Raw genomic sequence first — 21,516 nt, forward strand, 5'->3', positions numbered from 1 at the left:
AGTGGGCTGGGGAGGTCTGGGAGGGGGAGGCATGGGCACGGGGATGGGCGTGGCGTGGCTCACTCGGGGGGCTGGCTGTGTTTCAGGGTGAACAAGGTCTCCCGGGATCCCCAGGCCCCGATGGCCCCCCCGGCCCCATGGTGAGTGACACCCCGAGGAGCTCCCCCAGTGGTGGTGGAGGGAGGGATTGGGAGGCCAACCTGACCTCGCCACCTCCTCCTGCAGGGTCCCCCAGGACTCCCCGGCCTCAAAGGAGATTCTGGCCCCAAAGGGGAAAAGGTAAGATGGCCCTCACCTGGCTGCGTTTACGGCCCTCCAAACACCACGAAATACTGACCTGTCACCCGTGTCTGTCAAGTGTCGGCTACAGGCTAGTGACACAGAGACAACAATCTGTGACTCAGTCCCTGCCCTCAACTGGGGACCCACGAGGCCCACGGGGTGCAGAGGTCCCAGCTGAAGGGCGTCCAGGACATGAGGCGCAGATGCCCGCCCTGGACGTGGGTCCCCAGCCCCTCCCACAGGGAGCGTGTGGGAGGCCTGCGGGCAGCAACTGCTCACCCTCCCTAATTGGGGCGGCTCTCTGCTAACACTGTGCTACCTACACGCGTAAGGCCCGCGTACGAGCCCAGCCGCTGTGTAGGAAGAAGGCAGCGTGCCGCCTCTCTGGTTCCGCTCTAAGACCCACCACCACCCACCCCAGCCCCCAAGGTGGTGAGAGCTGGGGGAACCCTTCCGGAGCCTTCGACGGGCACATAGAAAACAACCTCATGTGAGCACATGGAGAGCCTTTTTCTTTTTAAAAAAACACAAGTAACCGTGGCACTGCATGTAAATCCGTGAATGTGGCTTTTGCTCCTCATAACGAAAGGTGTGTGTTTACCGTAGAAAAACCGGGAAAAGGCGCACACAAGTGTTATCCTCCAGCAGCCCCTTCTATCCATGGGGTCTGTGTCTGCGTCTCCCTGTTTCTTCGGTAGGATTTTTATCATCTCAGAGCTGCTGTTTTTTCCCCAGCCTGCCCTGTGGATTATTTCAGCTCCAGGGGACGTTGGCCGGCGACTCGGTGGCATCCTGTGGTGTGGACGTGCTGCCGCGCTAGCTGGCCCGTGGGGTCAGGCGTGAGGCACCAGCACCACAGCTGCCACCCACGCCTTTGTTTCCAACAGGGTCATCCAGGTCTGATCGGCCTCATTGGCCCTCCGGGTGAACAGGGTGAAAAGGGTGACCGCGGACTCCCCGGGCCCCAGGGCTCCTCCGGCCCTAAGGGAGAACAGGTATGAGCTGCCAGCGCTGTGCCCTGCAGGGGACGAGAAGCCTCTGAGGACTGTGGCTCTCTGTGCCCAAAGGACCCACAGCGTTAAAGCCAGAGGGACGTCCTCACGGCCATCGAATCCAGATGGGAGCAGCTGAGAGGATGTTTGGCAGGGGCACAGTGAGCTGGCACACAGCTGTAGCCCAGCCCTGGGCCCTGCCTGGCACCTGGGAGCCACCTGAGGGGCTGCTGGGAGGGCAGGGTGCAGAAGGGCCCGTGGCCTGGGGAGGGGCGATGCGTGCCCTGGAGGCGGGAGGGGCCGTGGCAGACCTGCTCTCTGCCCGTCCCCACCCGAGGGCTACCGGCCTCATTGCAGAGTGTCAGTCACTGCTTCCCAGACCAGCTGTGGCGGAGCACACACGTGCCTTTGAGCCGTGCCCACCTTGGCCCACACCTGACATGGAAGGGGACAGAGCTGGACAGGGTGGAGCCCGTGGGGCAGGGAACAAAGTAGAACCATCCTTGAGTCCCCAAAGGTTGTGGGGTGGTGTCCTTGGGAACCCTGCCCTTATCCACCACCGTTCACCCCGTGGCATTGACCGTTTTCCCACGGCCCAGTGTCCCCAGGCCATGATGGCGCTCAGACAAGGGCTGCCCAGCAACTGTGAGAAGTAGAAGGCCGTGCAGGGTGCCTGCCGCCCTCTGTGCCCCCACCCCGAGCTGGTCCCCGCAGCGTGGCTGATGGGCTGATGGGAGGTGCTGGCTGGAGACTCTGGGATTCTCCCAAAGAGGGGCGCCCCTGTCCCCGCGGCAGACAGGGAGGAAGAAGGCACTCAGCTGAGTGAAACCTGCTCTCCGTGCACCCCTGGCTTAGCTTCGCCCCAGGGGGAACCCACGTGGCTGGGCTCCAGGAGAAGTGCGCCTGGCCTGCGTGCACGGCGCCGTGGTAGTGCACATGGTCACTTGACCGCTGACCACCAGTAGATTTAGAGGCTGGACCGGACAGATGGACAGATAGGACCCCAGGACAGTTGCTGTCCCCTGCCCCCGGACCCCATTAGTGGGAGGCCCACACCACGATAGAGAACAGTGAAAGGGGACCAAGCCAGGGACGGACATCAGAGAGCTCACTCCTGCATTTCAAACTACATTAGGAGGGATGTTTTAACACGAAGGCGCCTCCGGTGGCCCTGTAGATGCCGAGAGCCCCTTCCGGCCAGCCAAGGCAGCAGGCCTGGGGCGGTCAGCCTCCTGGTGGGCCTCAGAACCCACAGGGCCCTGCAGAGATGAGTAGACCTCCTCAAAGTGCAGCCGGCCCCATGTCGGAGGGCGTCCGTTCAGGGCAAGACCGACGAGCACTGAGAGATGTGTCTGTGTGGATGGGATGCACGCTGCCTCCAGCCCTCGTTGTCCAATGATGGTCACTGCATTTTCTGCTCCTTTGCAGGGCATCACTGGTCCTTCCGGCCCGCTCGGCCCCCCGGGCCCCCCCGGCTTGCCGGTGTGTATCTGGGAGGGGTGCATGGTTCCCCGGTTGTTGCTGGGAGAGCTGGGAGTTGGGTGGGCTGGCTTTGGGCCTCTGTGTGACTGGAGATTCGCAGGAAAGCGTGAGACCCCCAGAATTTGGGCCCCCAAAGTAGATTTGCTCATTAACTCCACTTTGGGGTTCCGAGTGACAGAAGCAAGGAAGTGGGGTCTCTGGGCCCTGATTTCAGGTGAGGCAGGGCAGGGGCACCTCTGTCTCAGGGCTGCTCAGAAAATGTGCACATTCTGGGGAAGGTGAAGACAGCAGGGGTCCCCCAGCACCCCATCAGTGTGAGCAGAGCTGACCTGGCCCAGACAGGAGGACCTGGGGCCCACGCTCTAGGCACCAGCCTGGGCTGCCCCATGGTGTTGGGAGACCCAGCACGTGGCCAAGGTGGCCCTGGCCTGACTGATGCCAGCCCGGGCTGAAAGCGGCCCGTAGGGGCTGGCGGGGCTGTGTCAGGGCCGGAGGCCAGCACGCCCGCTTTGACCTCTGACTCTGGCTGCCTGAACCATTGCCTGGCTGGGAGGTTTGCAGGGCTGACCGGGGGTGAGCAGGACCCTCCCTGCCTCCATGTGGGAGAGCGCCAGCCACACCCTGGCCCCATCCCCAGCTCCCCAGTTAAGCAAGTGCAAGCACAGCCTCCTGGAAAGGGGGACACGGGTGTGAGGAGGGGCGAAGACCAGCAGGCCCCAGCGGGACTGGGTCGCGGGCGGGGGCCCGGAGGTGATGGGACCGCCTGCTCACGAATGCCCTGCTATTGCCCCCACTCTCCGCAGGGTCCTCCTGGTCCGAAAGGTGCTAAGGGCTCCTCGGTAAGTGGTGTGCACCCCCAAAGGGGCCCATGCCGCCTCGGGGAAGGATGTGTCCCCTTGGGTGAGAGGCACCCTGGACACCCCCTCCCCTGACTCGTGGCTGGGCAGCCCTTCACGCCCTTCCTCTCGCTGAGCTCATCTCCAGCCTGAGTACCTTACAGAAAGGACTCTGTCCCCTGGGTCCCCATCTCGGGGACACCAGATTCTTCCCCCTGGGAGTGGGAGGGGAGTAGAGCCCTGTCACCTTTCCGCGGCACGTTAGGCTTGTCCCTCCATCTTCTCCACACAGGCTGTCAAGGATCCTTCTAGCGTTCAAGGGGGGTTAAGTCACGACGTGCCTCAGTGATCAGAGTGGGTTCTCTTTTCTTTTTCCCCAGGGTCCAACTGGCCCGAAGGGTGAGGCAGGCCATCCCGGACTCCCCGGCCCACCGGTGAGCAGCCTTTGAAGATGTGGAAGTGGGGGTGGGGGTCCTCCTGACACCCAGGGCTCTGTGGTGAGATGGTGCCGTTCACTTGCCGAAACTTGATGGAGCCCATGTGGCGTGCGGCGTGGTGGGACCCGTCCCAGGGATGGAGCTGAGGGAAGCAAATGGCCCCCAGGCTGGACATCCCACCCTGGGGTGTCTGCTTGGCTAGAGACAGACAGAGAGACAGGAAGGGAGAGAGCACACGTGTGTATGTTCTACATGTCTGTGCGTACCTGTGCATGTGTATGTGTTCACGCGCGTGTCAGGTGGACAGCTCTAGACAAGGATTGGAGGTGGAGGACGGAGCCCCACCATAAGCCAGGCCGGTGAGCGCCATGGGACACCCCCCCTTTGGCGGTGGCAGCCTCTCGACTCCTGTCCTCGTCCTTGGCTGGGGCCTCCTGACACAGACCCAGGAGGTGAAGCCTTCTGGCATCACAGGCATAATGTGGCCCCGCTGTGTGCAGCCGGGCTAGGCAGCAGAGGTGAGAGGAGAGCCAGGTGCCTTCCGTCCAGCTGAGGGCAGCGCGCCTGAGCACGAGGCCGGGCTACGCACTGCCGAGGGCTGGCTCTGCAGGACCGGCGGGCGAGGCCTGGCGGTGGTGGGGCTGGGCCTGAGGGGCACCTGGGATTCGGGTTAGAGCAGGAAGCACTCGGTGCAGGCGAGGCTCAGAACAGGGTGTGGAAGGTTCCAGAGGCAGGAAAGAGGGAAGACAACGTGCTGAGATGGCTGGTGCTACAGCTTGGGACCTGCCTGCCTGCCCCACCCACCGTGCCCATCTCCCACACCCAGGGCCCCCCAGGCGAGGTCATCCAGCCCCTGCCCATCCAAGCGTCCAGGACGAGGAGGAACATCGACGCCAGCCAGCTGCTGGACGACGGGGACGGCGAGAACTACATGGACTACGCGGACGGCATGGAGGAGATCTTCGGCTCGCTCAACTCCCTGAAGCTGGAGATCGAGCAGATGAAGCGACCGCTGGGCACGCAGGAGAACCCTGCGCGCACCTGCAAGGACCTGCAGCTGTGCCACCCCGACTTCCCGGATGGTAGGGCGGGCGCTGCGCCCAGACCCGTGGGACAAGCAGAGGGGCGAGGCTGGGGCCGTGGGCGCGGCAGGCAGGACACGGGCCTTGGCGTGCCCATCTGTACCGTGGGGGTGCTGGGCGTCTCCCTGTAAGCTGACGGAGGCATCGCGCTGGGACACGTGCCGGGAGGGCGAGGCTTCGGGGTCCCACAGAGCCAGCTCCAGCCTAGGCTTAGCCTTCGCCTCGTGGGCAGCCCGCTCTGCCCTGAGCCTCCCGTCCCTGTCTGTCCAATGCGAGTATTCACACAGCAGAGGACAGAGCGAAATGACCCGGAGCTTAAGTGGTTTGTCCTGGTACCTGGCACATCCTGCGGTGAGTGCCGGCCGTGGCTGCCACGGTCAGCGTCAGGGTTACTGCTGGTGTTAATGCTGCTGTTAGAAGTATCTAGGGAGGCACTCTTCCGCCTCCAGGGCATCATAAACCCGCAAACCACCCTCACTCTCACCATGTCGAACCCACTGGAGGATAAAACGGAATTGGTGCGCCGTTTCCCTCTGGGGGTCTGAGCGTTTTCGTGCAAGAGCGGAGGGGTGCTGCAATCCAGAGATGGGAGCATCTCGGCATTTCCATCCACCAACACGCAGGGCCGCCTCCCCTGCCGGGGGCACGTGCCCCATCCCCCGCGTCCGGTGTGTTCTTGGGGATGAGTCTGCCCACGTGTGTTTAGAAAAAGCAAAATGCAGTGCACACACTCCGGGGTAGGCCGTGCTGACAGCGTGTGGGCTGGCGTGTTTAATTTAGCTGCTGAACTGAAATGGCGCACCTGCTCCTTGAGCCCTCCAGGCTCGGTTCTCATGCACCCTCCCACCCCCCGCATCCAGGCGAATACTGGGTGGATCCAAACCAAGGCTGCTCCAAGGACTCTTTCAAAGTTTACTGCAACTTCACAGCCGGAGGGGCCACGTGCGTCTTCCCCGACAAGAAATCTGAGGGGGTAAGTGCCCGCCGCCCACCATCACCTTCCTCACAGCGGGGCCTGGCCTTTCACGCGTGCAGCTTTAGGAATGAAAACCGGAAATCAGCCAGGTTCAAAATCAAGGTTTTCCCTCCAGAAGTTGCCCTTAAATTGTTTTAAGAAGAGCTCTTGGCAATGGGGTGGGGTCCCTGCAGCCCTGGGTCTCAGAAGTGGAGGGCAGCTGGCTCGTGGGTGTCCCCTGCCAGCGCCGGTGCTGGGCAGATCCCTCCTAAGTGACTCCATAGCTCTAACCTCAGACCAACCCAAAACCCACCGGAGGACTTTGGGGGCGTAAGTGACCCCAGTGTGTCTTTTAGAAGCTGATGTTTGCCTGGATTCTTCGTGTTGGGACTTCCCTGGCACTTGCTGCTCTCCCGAGTACAGTCAGAACTGTGTTTAGTAAATACCTGTGGTTAGCCAGGCTGTGACCCATTGCGATGCTGTGGGTGTCCATTTAACTGTTACCTCTGAGGTCTTTCAAAGGTCTCACCTCTATGGTGTGTGTGTTCACAGACAGGTATGTGGATGGTGTGTGTGTGTGTGTGTTTACAGACACGTGGATGGTGTGTGTGTGTGTACAGACGTATGGATGGGGTGTGTGTGTGTGTGTGTGTGTGTGTGTGTACAGACAGGCGTGTGGATGGTGTGTGTGCATAGACGGACATGCATGGCAGATGTGTGCCGCTTTCTATCACGTTGGCCCAGTACATGTGAGGAGGATGAGGTCTCTAACTGGGAAGGTGACGGAGACTTCGGCCACAACGTCCTCTGCATCGGCCTGAACACACCCTCCTCCTTATGTCCCTCTCAGAGAACTAGCTGTCCTGTGACAAGGACGGCCAGTTCCTAGAGGCCATGTTTGCCATTCGGGCTCAGGCCAGCAGGAGTCGGCAGCTCGTGGTCACGACTTCCTAGTGGCCTCAGTGCCTGGGAGCACGTCCCTCTGGAGGGAGAGCAGCTGTGTCCTCCCGGGTGTGGTCCCTTGTCCCTAAACCTCGCTGTAACCCTGGAGAGCTCCAGCACCCCCCGGACTGGGAGACCTAGCTTATAGGAACGGGGGCTCCACACTGACGAGGACTATTTGGGGACCCCTGTTTGACATGCACGCTCCCCCAACCCAGAATTTGAAACCCTTGGCAACCTGCACTCCCAGCAGCAGACCCCCCGAGGGTCAGAGAAAATTCAAAATTCAGGAGCTCCCATCTGGCAGAGGCCCAGAGGAAAGTCAGATGGAAAAGATACTGTTTCTCGTCCTTTTTGTCACTGTCTGTCCTCAGCATACAGCCTCGCTGCTGGAGAACTAGCAGTTCGCCCCGGGGAGCCCTAGCCGCTGGTGGTGCTGCTGGGCGGATGGGGGCTGGGGCGCTGAGTGAGCCCGCTGCCCCTCGCCCTTCCTCTGCACGTGTGCTGACCAGCCAGGCGTCCACTGGCAGGGAGCCTCGGGCTCAGGCCTCGGCCACTCAGCCTTGTGCAAATGGAGACCCTCTGCCCAGTCGCCCGGAGGAGGGGTAGGGGTTTCAGGCAGAAGGCTGGGGTGAGGCGAGCACATGCCTGCGTCTCTGGTCCCATTACCCGAGGAGGCTGTTATCTGAGCATGGCACCACCAGCGGCAGACCCGGAAACCAAAGTGTGGGGGCTGAGGGGCGGGAGGCAGGGGACACAGCCCCCCCTCCAGCGGCCCCCTTCCCGGCTCCCCTGTGTGAGGCCAGTTCAGAGGAGAGCCAGGGGGATGCGGACAAGGATTCTGACCTGAGGCCCACGCAGAGGTCCCTGGAACCGGGGGACAGGCTAGCCCACGGGCGCGTCCATGCCGCTCCCATCTCTGCACCTCTGCTTCTGGAGCTGGTGGCAGGGTTCCTCCTAGAGGGGCTCATTCATTCATTTGCTCATTTATTCACTCACTCCTTCGCTTACTCAGCCCCTGCAGGGAGCAAACTGCCCCCACCCCTCCCATTGGGGGACAGATGCTGTTCCTTCTGAGGACGTGCCTGCGTCACGCTGCTTCCTCAGGGACACACTGGAGGAGCCCAGGACACCGCTAGTGCTGCAGGGGACCCAACCCCAGGCCGCTCGTCCCAGATGGAGCTCCCCACCACACACACCATGTGCCTCACACACAACTCACACACACATCCCACACATACACTCACTCACACCACATGTGCACACACGCGTGCGCACACGCACACACACATGCACACGTGCGCACACACACCACACACATACACGCACACACACACACCAGACGCGCGCGCACGCACACACCACACACACACACTCACACGCACGCGTGCACACACACACACACACACACTCAAACACACACACCACCCCCTTACCGCCCCCCTCAGCTGGTCCAACTGTGTCACAGACGCCCGGCAGGGTCTCTGCCCACCCTGTCCCCAGGTGGAGGCCGTGCAGACAGAGCTGCACCCCTCAGATCCGGGGCTCAGATGACAAGATGTCCACGCGTCCTTTCCTGGGCCCATCAGTAAATATTGGCTCTTATTATCATCATCACTGTCATGGCCTGTGACAGTCCATTCCTTCATTCACTCCTTCACCCCACAAGCATTTCTCAGCAGTTGCTAAGGGCCAGGCACTGTCCTCGGTGCCGGATGTGCAACAACGGATAAAATGCAGGCTGCGACCCTGCGTGTGAAGCCAGGGTCCTCGTTGTCGTCACTGGTGCTGTAGCTCTAGGAGGAGTTGAGGCGCCTAAAGGGATCCTTTGCTGGCCAGTCATCGAGGCCCCCTGGAGCGAGGGCAGGACTGCGGGGGGGCCACCCGGCGGGGGCGAAGGTGTGTTTGCAGGACGTGGGGCGTCTCGTGGAGGCAGGAGAAGTAACCCTGTCATTCTCTGTTTCTCTCCCTCTCCTCCTCCCCGGCTCGATGTTTAGGCCAGAATCACTTCCTGGCCCAAAGAAAACCCGGGCTCCTGGTTCAGTGAATTCAAGCGCGGTAAACTGGTAAGGCGGCTCCGGCCCCCCCACAGCTGTCCTTTAAACCCGCCCGTTTCCTATCTTGCAGAGTAAAATGGCCCGCTGGCCCAAAGAGCAGCCTTCTACCTGGTATAGTCAGTACAAGCGAGGGTCCCTGGTAAGTGCCACTGGGCGCTGCCTGCTTGCCGCACGGCCTGGCTCGCGGCTCTGCATGGACTCACGGCCGCCATGCGCCGCGCCTGCTCGGGTCCCTCTGGCCAAACCGCTCCACGGCACGTGACAGCCAGACGCAGCATTGGTGCCCACTCCTGCCACGCCCACGACAGTGCCCGTCAGCCTGGGAGCAGGCAGATGGTTTTCTATTCAGTCCGGGACATGAGGTTGGCATTGAGGGCGCCCAGAGCCACAGCTGGGGCTGCCGGGGACCGAGACCAAAGCCAGCAGGAGCAGGAGGACTTGCTTCTGCTCCGCCCTGTGACGGGCCCTGGGCCACGAAAGCGTTCAGAGCGCTCTTCAGGAACCATCGCCCTGGCCCCTCCCTGGCCACCGCGAGGGCCCGCGGGGCCATTCTGACCCCCGAGCTGGCCGTCCCATATGGCTGTCAGCCCCTGTTTGAACTTCTGGGGAGCCAGTCTTAAATAATCCTTCCCGAAATGAAAAGAATAGGCATCCTTGTCAGAACCGGACATGGTGCCTTGCACCCCGGGGAGGGGCTGGCGGCGTGCGGCGTGCGGCGTGGCTGCCCATGCACAGAGCCCCTCACGAGTGCGACGGCCTTTTCCGGAACGAAGTGCAGAGCCCCATGCGCTCTCCCGAGCACATAAGGACCAAGCTTGCAGAGTGTGACCTGCTGCCATCAGAGCCCGACATGCTTCTTGTGGTCGTTTCTGGGGTCTAGTCCCACCCCTGAGGGGCCACCGAAGGAGGTCCTTTCTCGCTCGGAAGCCAGCTCTTGGGCTCCATGACTTCCGACCTGACCATCTTCCATCAGTCCCTGCACCCCAGCCTCCGGGGGCGGGGGGCACAGAGGCCACGCTGGCCCCATGGTCTCGCAGAGCCGTGGCTTCCAAGCAGCTTTGCCCTGTCGCACCTCCAAAAACCCCTCGTTCCTAAACCTCAAGGCACTTCATGGCTAATCCTTACTATCTCGCGCCCTCGTTGTCACTCACCTGTTGTCACTGATCTCCAAGTCGCTCCAGGTCTTTGCAGACACTGAAGGTTTGCGCTTCCAACCTGGCCGTGGGAGGTCGTTCTCTGCGTGACCTCAGGCCTCTCGCCTCCTGTCTCTGCTGCTGTCCTTCCTCCTCCGCTGTCTCGTGCTTTCCTCGGAAAAGGGCGACTGGCACGCAGAAGGACCTGAAGTGATGCCCGCTCAGAGGGGGAGGGCCCAGGGCCCGGGGTGCTTGAGGGCGGGGGGTGGGCACAGCCGTGAGGCAGAGAAGGAACCGGGGAGGGGTGCAGCCCCGGGCCCAGGGGAGGCCCCCAGACAGGCCCCTCATACCCCACACCCGCTTACCTCACTCCCAGGAAATGGTGACGGGACGCCCATTTTCAGCCACCCGCCCCAAGAGCCCACGTCCTGCCTCCATTCTGTTCTACAGCTGACTAGGGTGGAGGGGCGGGGACGGTGCAGTGAAAGCCCCAGCCTCCCTTTTGCTCTCCCACGCATCAGTCCTAGATCCCTGAGAGTGTCACGAGCACGCAGGGTGGTACAGAGCCCTCCTTGAAGAAATAGGCGCTTTACTGGGGCCCGGCTGCCCCGGACGCACCACATGAGGACAATAGGCCAGAGCGCCTTTCCTGGGAGGGCAGGGCCTCACGGTGGGATCTGGGGCCCCAGCACGGCGCTGGAAGCTTAGGGTCCTTCTGTGCCCAGCACCGCCCACCGCCTCTCCCTGTGCATGCGTCCTTTCTTGAGTCAGTCACGTTTCCTCCCAGAAGGAGTGCCGGATGGCCCAGACTGCGGTTGGTATTCAGCCCTCCCCCTCAGGGTCCACCTGTAAGGGTCGGTGGCCAGGGCTCTGTGCGGCCCCCGCCCTGTGCAAAGGAGCGGGACGTGGGCCTGGCCCCACCTCCAGCTCTCGCCGATTACATACACCGCATAAGTGGACAGTGTCCTTCGGTTCAGCGTGGCTCTCTTGGGGTGGGCAGGGCTGGGGGCAGAACAGCCGTGGAGTGGCAGCTGCGAGGGATAGGCCCTCTGGCCTCAGACCCTGACGTTTGTCTGCGCTGTCATCTGACACAAAAACACGACGGCCCCCTCTCTCAGCGGGCATCTGTGTGAGGAGAGCCTGGCAGAGAGGGCTTTTGGGTGGTGCCCAGGCGGGGAGAGAAACCTGCCTGTCCCAGGGGATTAAGAAGCAGCCACATCCCCTGGCAGTGCCAGGTGTTCAGAAATCTGGGGTTTGCAAGCAAGATGGAGAACCTGGGACTCATCTCTTGGGACCCCTTCACCAGCCCCGTGGCCTGCTGAGCTAAGAGCCCAGTTTGGAGATGTCCAGCTGGTGACGCTGGGCAAGTCACTTCAGAGCCAGCACATCCTTTGCCCCTTATGCCCTGGGTTTGCTGGCAGAGGGAGGGTCATTTCACCAGAGTGCCCCGGGCCGCCCCCGCTCGGCATGGGCACAGCTGACCGTCCCAGGTTCCTCTGCTCGCCCCTGGATTCCATGCCCGGCAAGGGGTGGGAATGACTGGACGCCACCCCGTGGCTCCCCTGTGTCTCCATGAGGGGCACCCCGTCCCTCAGCCCCCTGGCTCTTGGCCGCACGGCCCGTGACCCTCCCTCGGCTTCCTGCCTGCTGGCCGAGCCTCTTGCTCCGCTGGCCAGTTACTCCCCGAGGCCTCCTGCCTTCTGTACCTCACGTTCCCGTGGCCCCCTGGCCAGCGCCTCGTACATCAGTGGTGCTTGGTAGATGATTTTTATTTGTTGACATAGCCTAATGAGCACTTTGCCAGCCCAGGGCACAACGCAGGGACGTGCTTGCCCTGAGGGTGCTCACCGTCCAGCGAGGGCTGCAGACCAGGCACTAAGCACTTACGACACAGGTCCAGTGCTGGTGTGGAGGGCCTTGCAGCCTGCTGGGGAGGTGAACACTGAGCCAGGCCAAGGAGAGGCGCGAGGGCTCCTAACCCAGGCAGGCTTCCTGGAGGAGGAGGCACGTGAGCTGAGCCCTGGAGGATGAGTGGGGTTCAGCCAGGCACAGAGGAGTGGGTGAGCTTCTTAGGTCCAGAAAGAAGTGCGGCGTGGCTCACTGTGTTCCAGGGACCCCATAAGAGCACGTTTCCAGGCTGTGCCCCGGCATGGCTGACACTCTGGGTAGACAGCGGTGGATGAAACCTGTGAAGCCTCGACCATGGGGGGCTTTGTCACTGCAGTGTGTCCCCTCACTGCTGAGTGCCCCCTTTCTGTCCCCTCACAGCTCTCCTACGTGGACGCCGAGGGCAACCCCGTGGGCGTGGTCCAGATGACCTTCCTGCGTCTGCTGAGCGCCTCTGCCAACCAGAACATCACCTACAACTGCTACCAGTCGGTCGCCTGGCAGGACGCCGCCACGGGCAGCTACGACAAGGCCATGCGCTTCCTGGGCTCTAATGATGAGGAGATGTCCTATGACAACAGCCCCTACATCCGCGCCCTGGTGGACGGCTGTGCCGTGAGTGTCATTGCTGGCCGCACCTTGGGGGGGGGGATCCCTTCACACCTCCAGTGAGCTGTTCATTCACTCAGTCGACACACATTTTGCGGGCAATACCATGTGCCAGGCCCTGAGCTGCGTGCTGGGTGCAGCAGGGGCCCAGACGAGGCGCTGCCCGCAGGCTGGCTGCTCTCAGCGTGTGGCTGACCTAGTCCACCACACGTGGGTCAGGAGGAAAAGCTGACAGCAGACAGGAAGGGCCAGGGAGCCGGGTCCGAGGCCCTGTGCCCGGTGTGGCGTGGGATGGGGCATGGACCTGTTGTAGTCCACGTCAGCATTCAGGCTCCCTCTCCTCAGACAAGTCCAGCTTGGAATGGCCAGAGCTGAGACTGGCTTTAGATTTGCTCCTGAGAACGCGGCTGTGCCGGGAAGTAGGCTGTGGACGCTGAGGGTGCTCACAGCAACCCCGTAACAGCCCGGCTCAGGTTCGGGCACCTTCCTGGCTCCAATGCCACCCGCTGGAAGGGCAACTCTGCTCCTGGCAAGGGATGGCAGGCCTGAGAGGCGAGAGACGTGTTCAGGCCACACAGCCAGTCAGGGCTGGGGTTGCATTTGTTCTTCAGCCTCTCGGCCCCAGTGTGCTTGCCTTCCTCTGCACCCCCACGTGGGACACCCCCCGCGAGCCAGGCCAGGCCCCCAGCCGAGGGTCAGCCCCTCAGGACTCTACCTCTGGGGGCTGCCGTCTGCCTTGGGCAGCCCCCAGGGCTGAGCTGCGTCCCCGTGTCCTGGGAGACTAGGCCCAGGCCATGCACAGGGGGCCAGCCTTGTTGAAACCCCAGTTCTCTCTCTTCACCACCTATTCTCCAGAGACTCTGCCCGAGGCCCCGCCCAGGCCAGCTCCCGTTGGGGACAGGCTCGTGTGGGGTCTGCCCCCCGCTCAGGTTCCAGAGCCAGCCCTGCGCCCACGGAGGCCCTTCTGTGTAGGCACCATGGTGGGCGCCTCCTGAGTCATGGAGGTCTTCCACACGTCCTGGGCCCAGCTCCAGGCGGGCCCGTCCCATGGATTTCCGAGTGTAGTCAACCCGCGGTGACCCTGTCTGGCTCCTCCTGGCTCCAGACATTCCACCAGTTCTCTTGCAGCCCCCCCTGAACAGAGCAGCGGGCACCTGCCAGAGCCGGTCAGAGTGTGCCAGGCGGGAGGACGGGGTGTCCCGAGCACTGAGCCGCCTCCATGTGTGTGAGCAGCCAGGTTGCCTCTGGGTTGGTCCCCATCACAGGTGTAGGCGCTCCCTCCTGTCCAGCTGTGTGGGATTTGGGCTTTTCCCTCGTGTCTGCGGAGGCCGTCCGGTGCTGTGCGGGCCAGGCCAGTGTGTCCTGGTGGCTCTGAGGGCGGGCTTGGGCAGGTGGACGCGAGAGAGCAGTGCTGACCCCAGGCTTGGCTGCAGGGTAGCGCCGAGAACAGGACTTGGGGGTACCCAGGTCCAAATACTGCCTCCCCCCTTCTGAGCGCCCCTGGGAAGCTCTGTTCCTTTTCCCCACAAATGGTCTAGTGAAAACTGCCCCAGGGGCTACTCTGGGGATGGAGGGCGAGCGGCACAGGGCAGGCGTGGGCAGGCTGCATGGAGCGCCCGCCTCTGCCCCTGCTTCCGTGGCCCTGGGGTCCGTGGGGTCCGCACCTCAGATCTGAGTGGTGAGTGTGAGGGGCTTGTCCCTGTTTGAGGTCAGAGGGACCCAGTGCCCTGGGAAAGGACCCAGACGTCACCAGCAGCGTTCCTGTCCTGTTCCTGACACGCAGCCCAAGCTGCTTCCAGAAGGTCGTGAGGCAGAAGCACAGTCCCCTCCGTCGCTGCCTCCCACGAGCGAGGATAATGACAGCAGCTGCTTCGCAGGCTCCTTCCAGGAGCACATCTAGTCACGCCTGAAAGGAGCTGAGAATTGCATTTCGCTCGCCATACGCCCCAGAAGAACCCCCGTCTCTATGACTATTTTTAGTCACCTGGCCCGCTGGCAGGAGGCAGTGAAGGGGGAGCTGTGATGAGAAACGAGGAGCCCCCGGAAGAGAGGCAGGGCCTGGGGACCCAGTCTGGGCTTTGGCTTTGAACTTCCCAGTTCCCGCGGCAGGAAGGAGACCCTCTGGGCGGCCCCGTACGTGCCACCTGGTACAGGGAGCCTAGTCTGCCTTTGAAAAGGTGGCGGTGACTCCAGGCAGAACAGCCCTGCTGATGGAGAAAGCTGTCTCTGCAGGCAGGCTGGGCAGGGAATTCGGGGGGCGAGGGAAGGGGGCGCTCCTAAAGAAGGCTTGCAGTGAAGCTGGCCAGGAGCGGCCAGTGCCCTGCTCACCCCAACCCTCTGGGAAGTCAGTCCCTACTTGGAAAGTCTCAGCCCTCCTGCGTAATTACGCAGGAGGCCCTGACACCCTGATATGTGCCGGCTACACTCACAGTGCAGTAAGGGCCGAAGAAACCGGGACTCCCGTGTGGGCGGGCATCGGCAGCTGTGTAGCCTGATTGATGGGCTGTGGAGCAGGGCCTGGCCCTGTGGAGAGGCACAAATCACTGGACACGAGGCCCGGGAGCCTCACCACGTAAATCCCGGTGTCTGTGTGACTGCCTGCCCCTCGGGGACCATTGCCACCTGCAATAGTTATTTATGCTCAGGAACGCAGGGTGACAGCAGCCTGTACGCGTCAGCCTGTTTACGTACACCCCCTCTAAGTGCTCTGATAATTGCAGCGTTAGGGCCCCATAAATCCAGGAGACATCACCCGGCCAGCCCAGCAAACGCCGCCGTCCCCTGGGCAAGGAAACCAGGGGGCACTGCCCACTGTGCGGCATGTGGACCAGGTGAGCGGGCAGAGGCCCAGAGAGGCTTGGGCAGGCGGGGTGGACTCTGGCTCCTCCTCGCTGGCCTGGCCAGGTTAGGGGCAAGGGGTCCGCTGCCTCCCAGGGTATCACCCCTGAAAGCGGGTAGGTGGCCACTGCCTTGGGGACACTGTCCAGCCCCTGCTGTCCACCCAGTAGCTGCAGAGCTGCAGCTGGTCCTTAACCCGCCTCCCTGGAAATGGAGAGCTGTGGCTGTCCCGCAGGCCAGTGCAGTGCCTTCCCCCCAGCTGTGGTCTGCCAGGCTAGGCCACGTTGCTTAAAGGCATCAGCATTGTGCTGCTGAGTTCCTGGCCACCCTATGACAAGTTCTGCAGGACAGTGTCTATCCAGAGTGAACCACGTATGTCACCATTGCCTGAAACGCCGATAAACAAATGCAGATTCTAAACCCCACCCATTGAACCTGGCTCTCGGGTGCAGTCGGGGCCACGAGGTGTTGACAAGCTCTCTGGGGACTCATACTGGCTCTGAAGGGCCAACCCCGCTTTAAAGTAACCCCAGCCTGACCCAGTGGCCAGCGGGAGTCAGGTGTCTTATGAAGGCAGGGACGTAGGCAGGACAGAGTTTGTGGGAACTTTAGAAGGCGATGAGGCCAGGAAATGCACAGGCATGGTGACCGGGTGCCCTGTGGTGTGACCTGGCGCTGCCCGGAGCCCTGGACAGATGGTCCATGTGGCTCTCACACCACTGCTGTGATATTCATAGACCCATTTCCAGTTCAGAAACCTGGGCTGCAGAGAGCGCGTTAGTTACCTATTGCTCGTAACAAGTCACCCCAGACTTAGCACTTGCACCCATAGTGCTTGTCACCTGCCGCTTTCTGAGGGTGCGGTCTGGGTGTGGCTCCGCGGGGCCCTTCTGGCCCGGGTCGGTCTCAGTCAGCTTGGGCACTGAGCAAGCCCCGCAGCGGGCAGCGTCAACAGCGCATTGACTCCTCAACGGTTCTGCGGGCCGGACGTCTGAGATCAGGGTGCCAGCATGTTTGGGTCCCGCGAGGACCCTCGTCCCAGTGCTCACGCGGTGGAGCGGGCCAGCCTTCCGGGGCACTGATCCCGTTCACAGGGCTCCACCCGCATGACTAGTCGCCTCCCAGAGGCCCCAGCTCCTAACACCGTCACGCTGGGGATAAGGCATCAACATCTGGGTTGGGGGGGCACAGCATTCAGTCCCTGGTGGGTGCCATGAGGGTGCTGACTGCTGTCAGCACGGCCGGCCTGAGAAGTCTGCGTCAGGATGGCACACAGGAGGCTGTTCCTGCCCATACGGGCCTCCCCGGGGGGCTGCTCGCATGCAGCTCCCCCTAGAGGGGTGACAGAGGGAGCCGGGGCCCTCGTGAAGATGGCCACCCAGGGAGCGGAAGCCACCTTACAGCAGCTCCTGTGCTGCGTGCTTCCCATGTGCCATGCGGGGTCCAGGTGCTTTGTCCACGTGGTCATCACGGCCTCCCTGGCGGGGATGCTCTGGCCCATTCTTCAGGAGGCCCCGCCATCCGCCATCAGCCACTCCATCGCCAGGGACTGGATGGTGGAGGCAGACCCTCCCCGGGCCAGGTCCAGCTGAAAGGGTAACTCTGTTCTTGGTCCCAGGTACAGAAAACCGCTTGTCCAGGACAGGTCGGCAGGTGGACATCTACGATGGTCATGGACCCTTGTCATAGGGGAAGTGACAGGAAGGCAGGGCCAGTTTAGCCTTACTTTTAAGTGTCCTGAATTCTCAGAGGTGACTTTGGGTGGCTTTCCAGACCAGGGCAGTCTTGCACCTTTGTTCCCTATACCCTGGGACACGTGCCAGCAGGGGGGCAGGGAGAGCACCTCTCCCGGGACAGTTCTGTCACCTCTCTGATGTTCACTCCTAATTGGTCAGGTGGCCCTTGTGTCCAGCCCCGGTTGAGCTGAGAGTGAAGTGAGTTTTGTGGGTGTTAAACGGGTGGTCTGAGTGAGGTGGTGCTGACGCACCCGGCAGCCACTGCTTCCCTGTGTGCCTCAGTTTACCCAGTCCTCCTCTGGACCCGACAGTGGGCAAGGTCCCCTCCTTTCCGAGCTCCACTGAACATGGAATCCTTTTACTTCTGAGTGCGATCCAACCTGCTGAGGCCAAGGGCCGTCGTTGCTGCCTTGGGATCATTAGTTTTTTAACAAGGAGCCAGTGGTCTGGGGGTCCCAGTGGGGCCCACAGGCCTGACGGGGCTGCCCTGGGCCAAGCTTGTGGTACGACAAGGGGCGGCCCGCCGCGCGGGGAGGAGGTGGGCCCGGATATGCTGGGACTCTGTCACAGGCCCCCTCCCAGACCGTGGCGGGGGGCGGGGGACTAAGTGGGACGCGGTGGGGTGAGGCCAGCTCTGGGCTGGCACGTTTCCTGCTCGCACCTGGGGCCTCAGTGCTGCAGGCGGGTCCCGCCATGGCATCGGGAAGGGCAGGATCTGGCGGGGGAGGGTGGCCTGGGAGGCCCCGCCACGCTCTGACGCGCCCCTCTCCCCGCTCCCAGACGAGGAAAGGCTATCAGAAGACGGTGCTGGAGATCGACACGCCCAGGGTGGAGCAGGTGCCCATCGTGGACATCATGTTCAACGACTTCGGGGAAGCCGCACAGAAATTCGGATTTGAAGTGGGGCCGGCTTGTTTCCTGGGCTAGGAGCCCGGCCCCACGACCAACCTCGTGACCTCAGCGTGCCGCCTGTGGGTGTCCTGGACAGTGAAGGCCCCTCTCCCCTCCCCCACCTCGTCTGCGCCTCAGCACCCCGCCGGGCCGCACCCCAAACCAGAGAGAGCAAAGGGAAAGAGCCACCCCCCACCCTGGAGCCGAATCACATGACCTAGATGCCCCACGGCCGCGGGGCCCAGCGTCCCAGCGACACCACGCTCCACGGGGGTGGGGACAGGGGCCACGCTTCATGCTGCTGAGCTGGCCAATGGCGTTCATGGAGGGTCCGCGGGGCTGCGGGGGTGGGGCTGCAGTATCTGGAGATCACTCCTTTTTAAAAATTCCACTTGAAGATGTGTATTCCCCCGACCTTCAAAAAATGTTCCGAGGCGAGCCGCACAAAGGTCGCCCCTGCCCGCCAGAGCCTCCGATCCCAACAACACGATCCGATCGCAGGCCAAATGTCATCCTTCCTGGGCCTTCCCGGTGGATCAAAGGTGCTTTTGTTTTTGTGAGTTTTAAGTAAATATTTGTATTGTGTTGTCATGAATGTTCAGTGTCCCTGACTTTCAATCACGCATGGAAACCCAGCTCAGTCCCCTGGGACCAGGAGCAGGTGTCCCCTCTGGATGAAATCTGATTCGCCGAGACATGGGAGGCCCCGCCCCACCCTGGACAAGAACATGCCCTAAATTGGAAATTCACCCAGAGCAGCGAGGATTCATGCCACCATATAAACACCAGGTGCCAGTACCCTTCCCTGGCAAGTTTTTATTAGCTCTGGATTTTTTTTTAATGGGGAAGAAGAAAAGAATTTTACACTTTACCTTTTCTACATGCACTCAGATTAAAAGGCAGGCTTCAATTAACTTTAATGGCTTCCTTCTTCCGTTTTTCTTCCTGTAGGCCTGGTGGGAGCATGGCCAGGGCAGGAAACCACGTTTTCTATAGATGATAACAAAGTGAAAATTGGTGCTTATTTTTACACTTCTTTTTTGTGGTGCTATCTGTTCTGAGACCTTGAAGGCGACACTGTGGGGGTCCCTGGCCGTGCCTCACTCCCACCTTCCTCCACAATCCGGGTTTTTGCCAAGGACGTTAAGATACATGCACGTCACCGTCCTCCCCGCTGGGCCCTCTCTCTCTCGTGCCCCCAGGCTGTGTGCAGCCACTCCAAATCCTGTGACCAGTATTAGCTTCTGTGATTTGAAAATACACACACAATCCAAGATGCTTCCGCGTGGCCTACGGTGTAAATTTAGCGGACTGTATTCGGTTGCCGAATGTTTGTGGTGCTAATTTCTGTGTCTGTTCCAAGAACTGCATCGAAGCTGTTCAGTGGTCCCCTGTGCTCTCCGCTGGGCTGCCCGACGCGGCCTTGGCAGATGGAGACACGCGCAAGGAACTCTGTGTCTCTCCAGGGCCGCCAGCAGGGCCCCTTTCCCACGTGCGTGATTTGAAATGCCATCTGCCTCATCCTGGGTGCAGGCCTGGGGCTCGGGGCTGGCAAGGCTCAGCCCGGGTGCAGCTCCCTCTCCTGGGATGCGGGGCTGCCTCCTGTGGGTGAGGACCCGAGGGCCGGCGAGGAAAAGCATCCCTTTACTGTGAAAAGCTGCCCTCGTGCAATGCCCTTTCTTTCCGCAATGGGAGAAGCCAGCTGGGTCCTACGGCCTGGCAGAGCCCCCTCAGGAGCTGCTGTCCTCCACCGACCCCGCCCCGCCAGCCGGAACCTGGTTCCCGCTTAGACCACAGCAGAGCCGCCCAGGAGAAACCCAACACCACCCACGAGGACTTCCCGAATGCCCGTGGAAATCGAGCCCTGCTCTTGCCAAAGAGAAGTCGAGCTTCGAGGGTCTTTCAAACCCAGGACGAAGCATGCGCAATGACTGTCATGTTCATCTCTTCAAAAGAAAAGCCATACCCCAGGATTGCCGCGGGCACCCTGTGGGTTTCTCTAGGTCATGTGATTCCGGTTGAATTTCTCATCCCTCCCGAGCCCTCCCTTTATTCTGTCATCTTCTTCCTCCATTGGTCCCTTCAAAGCTGTTGTAATTTGTACTGAAGTCAAAACGTGTCCCGTTCTCCCCAGACCACCTAGCTGCGGTATATTGCAATAAAATTACTTCTTATATTTGCAGAAATTATTTTGGCGTAATTTTATTTTTTTCTCCCTAATCTATATAATTGGACACATGTTGACGTAAAAAGAAAGAAAACAGTAAACAGAAAACGTCTGGAAAAGATTCTAGGACATTTGGCCCTTTAAAATATAATGTCAAATGGCACATTGTACATTTCCTAAAGACCCAATAGACATGTTCATAAGTTTTAACTGTAATGCCCAGGAAAGGGTGTTTTAAAATATTTTAAACCTGTGTAACAGAAGAACAATTGTAATAGTTTTTCAATAAACCGAGTTTACTGTTTCCACTGTAAACACACATGATTGGCTGTCTTCTTAAGTGTGACCAGAGCCCTCCCTGCTTCACAGCCGTGTGTGAACCCGGTCACAGGACAGTAGAAATTCCCATCCTGGCAACGGTCCCAGAAAGAGGGGGGGCAGAGCCCAGCCATCACCCTCAAAGCTGTTCCCCGCCACCATTAGGGCGTGGCCAGGCGCCAGCTCGAGGCTTCCTGGGCAGTTTCCATACTCCTTGGGCATCCAGACCTTGACTGCGTGTGGGCCTCATCCTCACCCTGGGCAGCCGGGGCCACTGCACCCTGCTGTCCAAACAGAACACTACTTCAGGGCCCCTTGGGCGAGGCGTGCGGCCCGCCCTGTCAGTGACCCTGAGCAGAAGTGGCGCGTGGCCCTTCCAGGCTGAAGCAGCAATCCCTCTGCCGCATCCCCAGCAGGTTCCCAGAGGGAACCCCTGGCCAACCTGCGATAAACTTGTCCCACGATCGAGGAAGACGATTTGTTGCTTAAAGCCATCGATGTCGAAAGATGTTACTGCAGCCAAACCTAGGCCAGTGCTTCTCCAGGGTGGTCCGTGGCCCGGCAGCCACAGTGCTGGCTAGTTAGAAGCGCGAATCCCTGTGTCCTGCCTGGACACTGGGGAGAGGCCCGTCATCTGCATTTTGACGAGGCCTCCAGGCGACTCAGGGCTCGCTAAGGACTGAGTGCCACCAGCCTGGGCTGTCCTGAAAGAGATAGGACGGTGCACCTGAGACTGGGGGCTGCTTTCAGTACAAGAGACGAAAGTCGGCAGTGTCACGTCAGGCCTGGAAACTGGAGCTGTCATCAGAGGGCAGAAGGCTCCCCGTCACCAGGGGCATCATGTGGTCAGTCAGGTGGCTGTTTGCTACCTG

The 21,516-nt window shown here is 61.2% G+C and overlaps 1 protein-coding gene across 1 annotated transcript in view; it reads left to right on the top strand.

The window, feature by feature from the left end:
• The window catches only part of COL5A1 (collagen type V alpha 1 chain), a 157,107-nt gene extending 136,110 nt beyond the window's left edge, over window positions 1–20,997 (top strand). Inside the window, exons 51-61 of the mRNA XM_019641843.1 lie at window positions 87–140; window positions 226–279; window positions 1,170–1,277; window positions 2,703–2,756; window positions 3,560–3,595; window positions 3,973–4,026; window positions 4,856–5,111; window positions 5,972–6,084; window positions 9,136–9,204; window positions 12,467–12,700; window positions 18,049–20,997. Coding sequence (XP_019497388.1) covers window positions 87–140; window positions 226–279; window positions 1,170–1,277; window positions 2,703–2,756; window positions 3,560–3,595; window positions 3,973–4,026; window positions 4,856–5,111; window positions 5,972–6,084; window positions 9,136–9,204; window positions 12,467–12,700; window positions 18,049–18,195 — 1,179 coding nt within the window. The 3' untranslated portion in view covers window positions 18,196–20,997. The remainder of the gene's footprint in view (window positions 1–86; window positions 141–225; window positions 280–1,169; window positions 1,278–2,702; window positions 2,757–3,559; window positions 3,596–3,972; window positions 4,027–4,855; window positions 5,112–5,971; window positions 6,085–9,135; window positions 9,205–12,466; window positions 12,701–18,048) is intronic.
• The last annotated feature ends 519 nt before the right edge of the window (window positions 20,998–21,516 follow it).

This window comes from Hipposideros armiger, unplaced genomic scaffold, assembly GCF_001890085.2.
Source record: "Hipposideros armiger isolate ML-2016 unplaced genomic scaffold, ASM189008v1 scaffold_3, whole genome shotgun sequence".
In the NCBI taxonomy this organism is placed as follows: domain Eukaryota; kingdom Metazoa; phylum Chordata; class Mammalia; order Chiroptera; family Hipposideridae; genus Hipposideros; species Hipposideros armiger.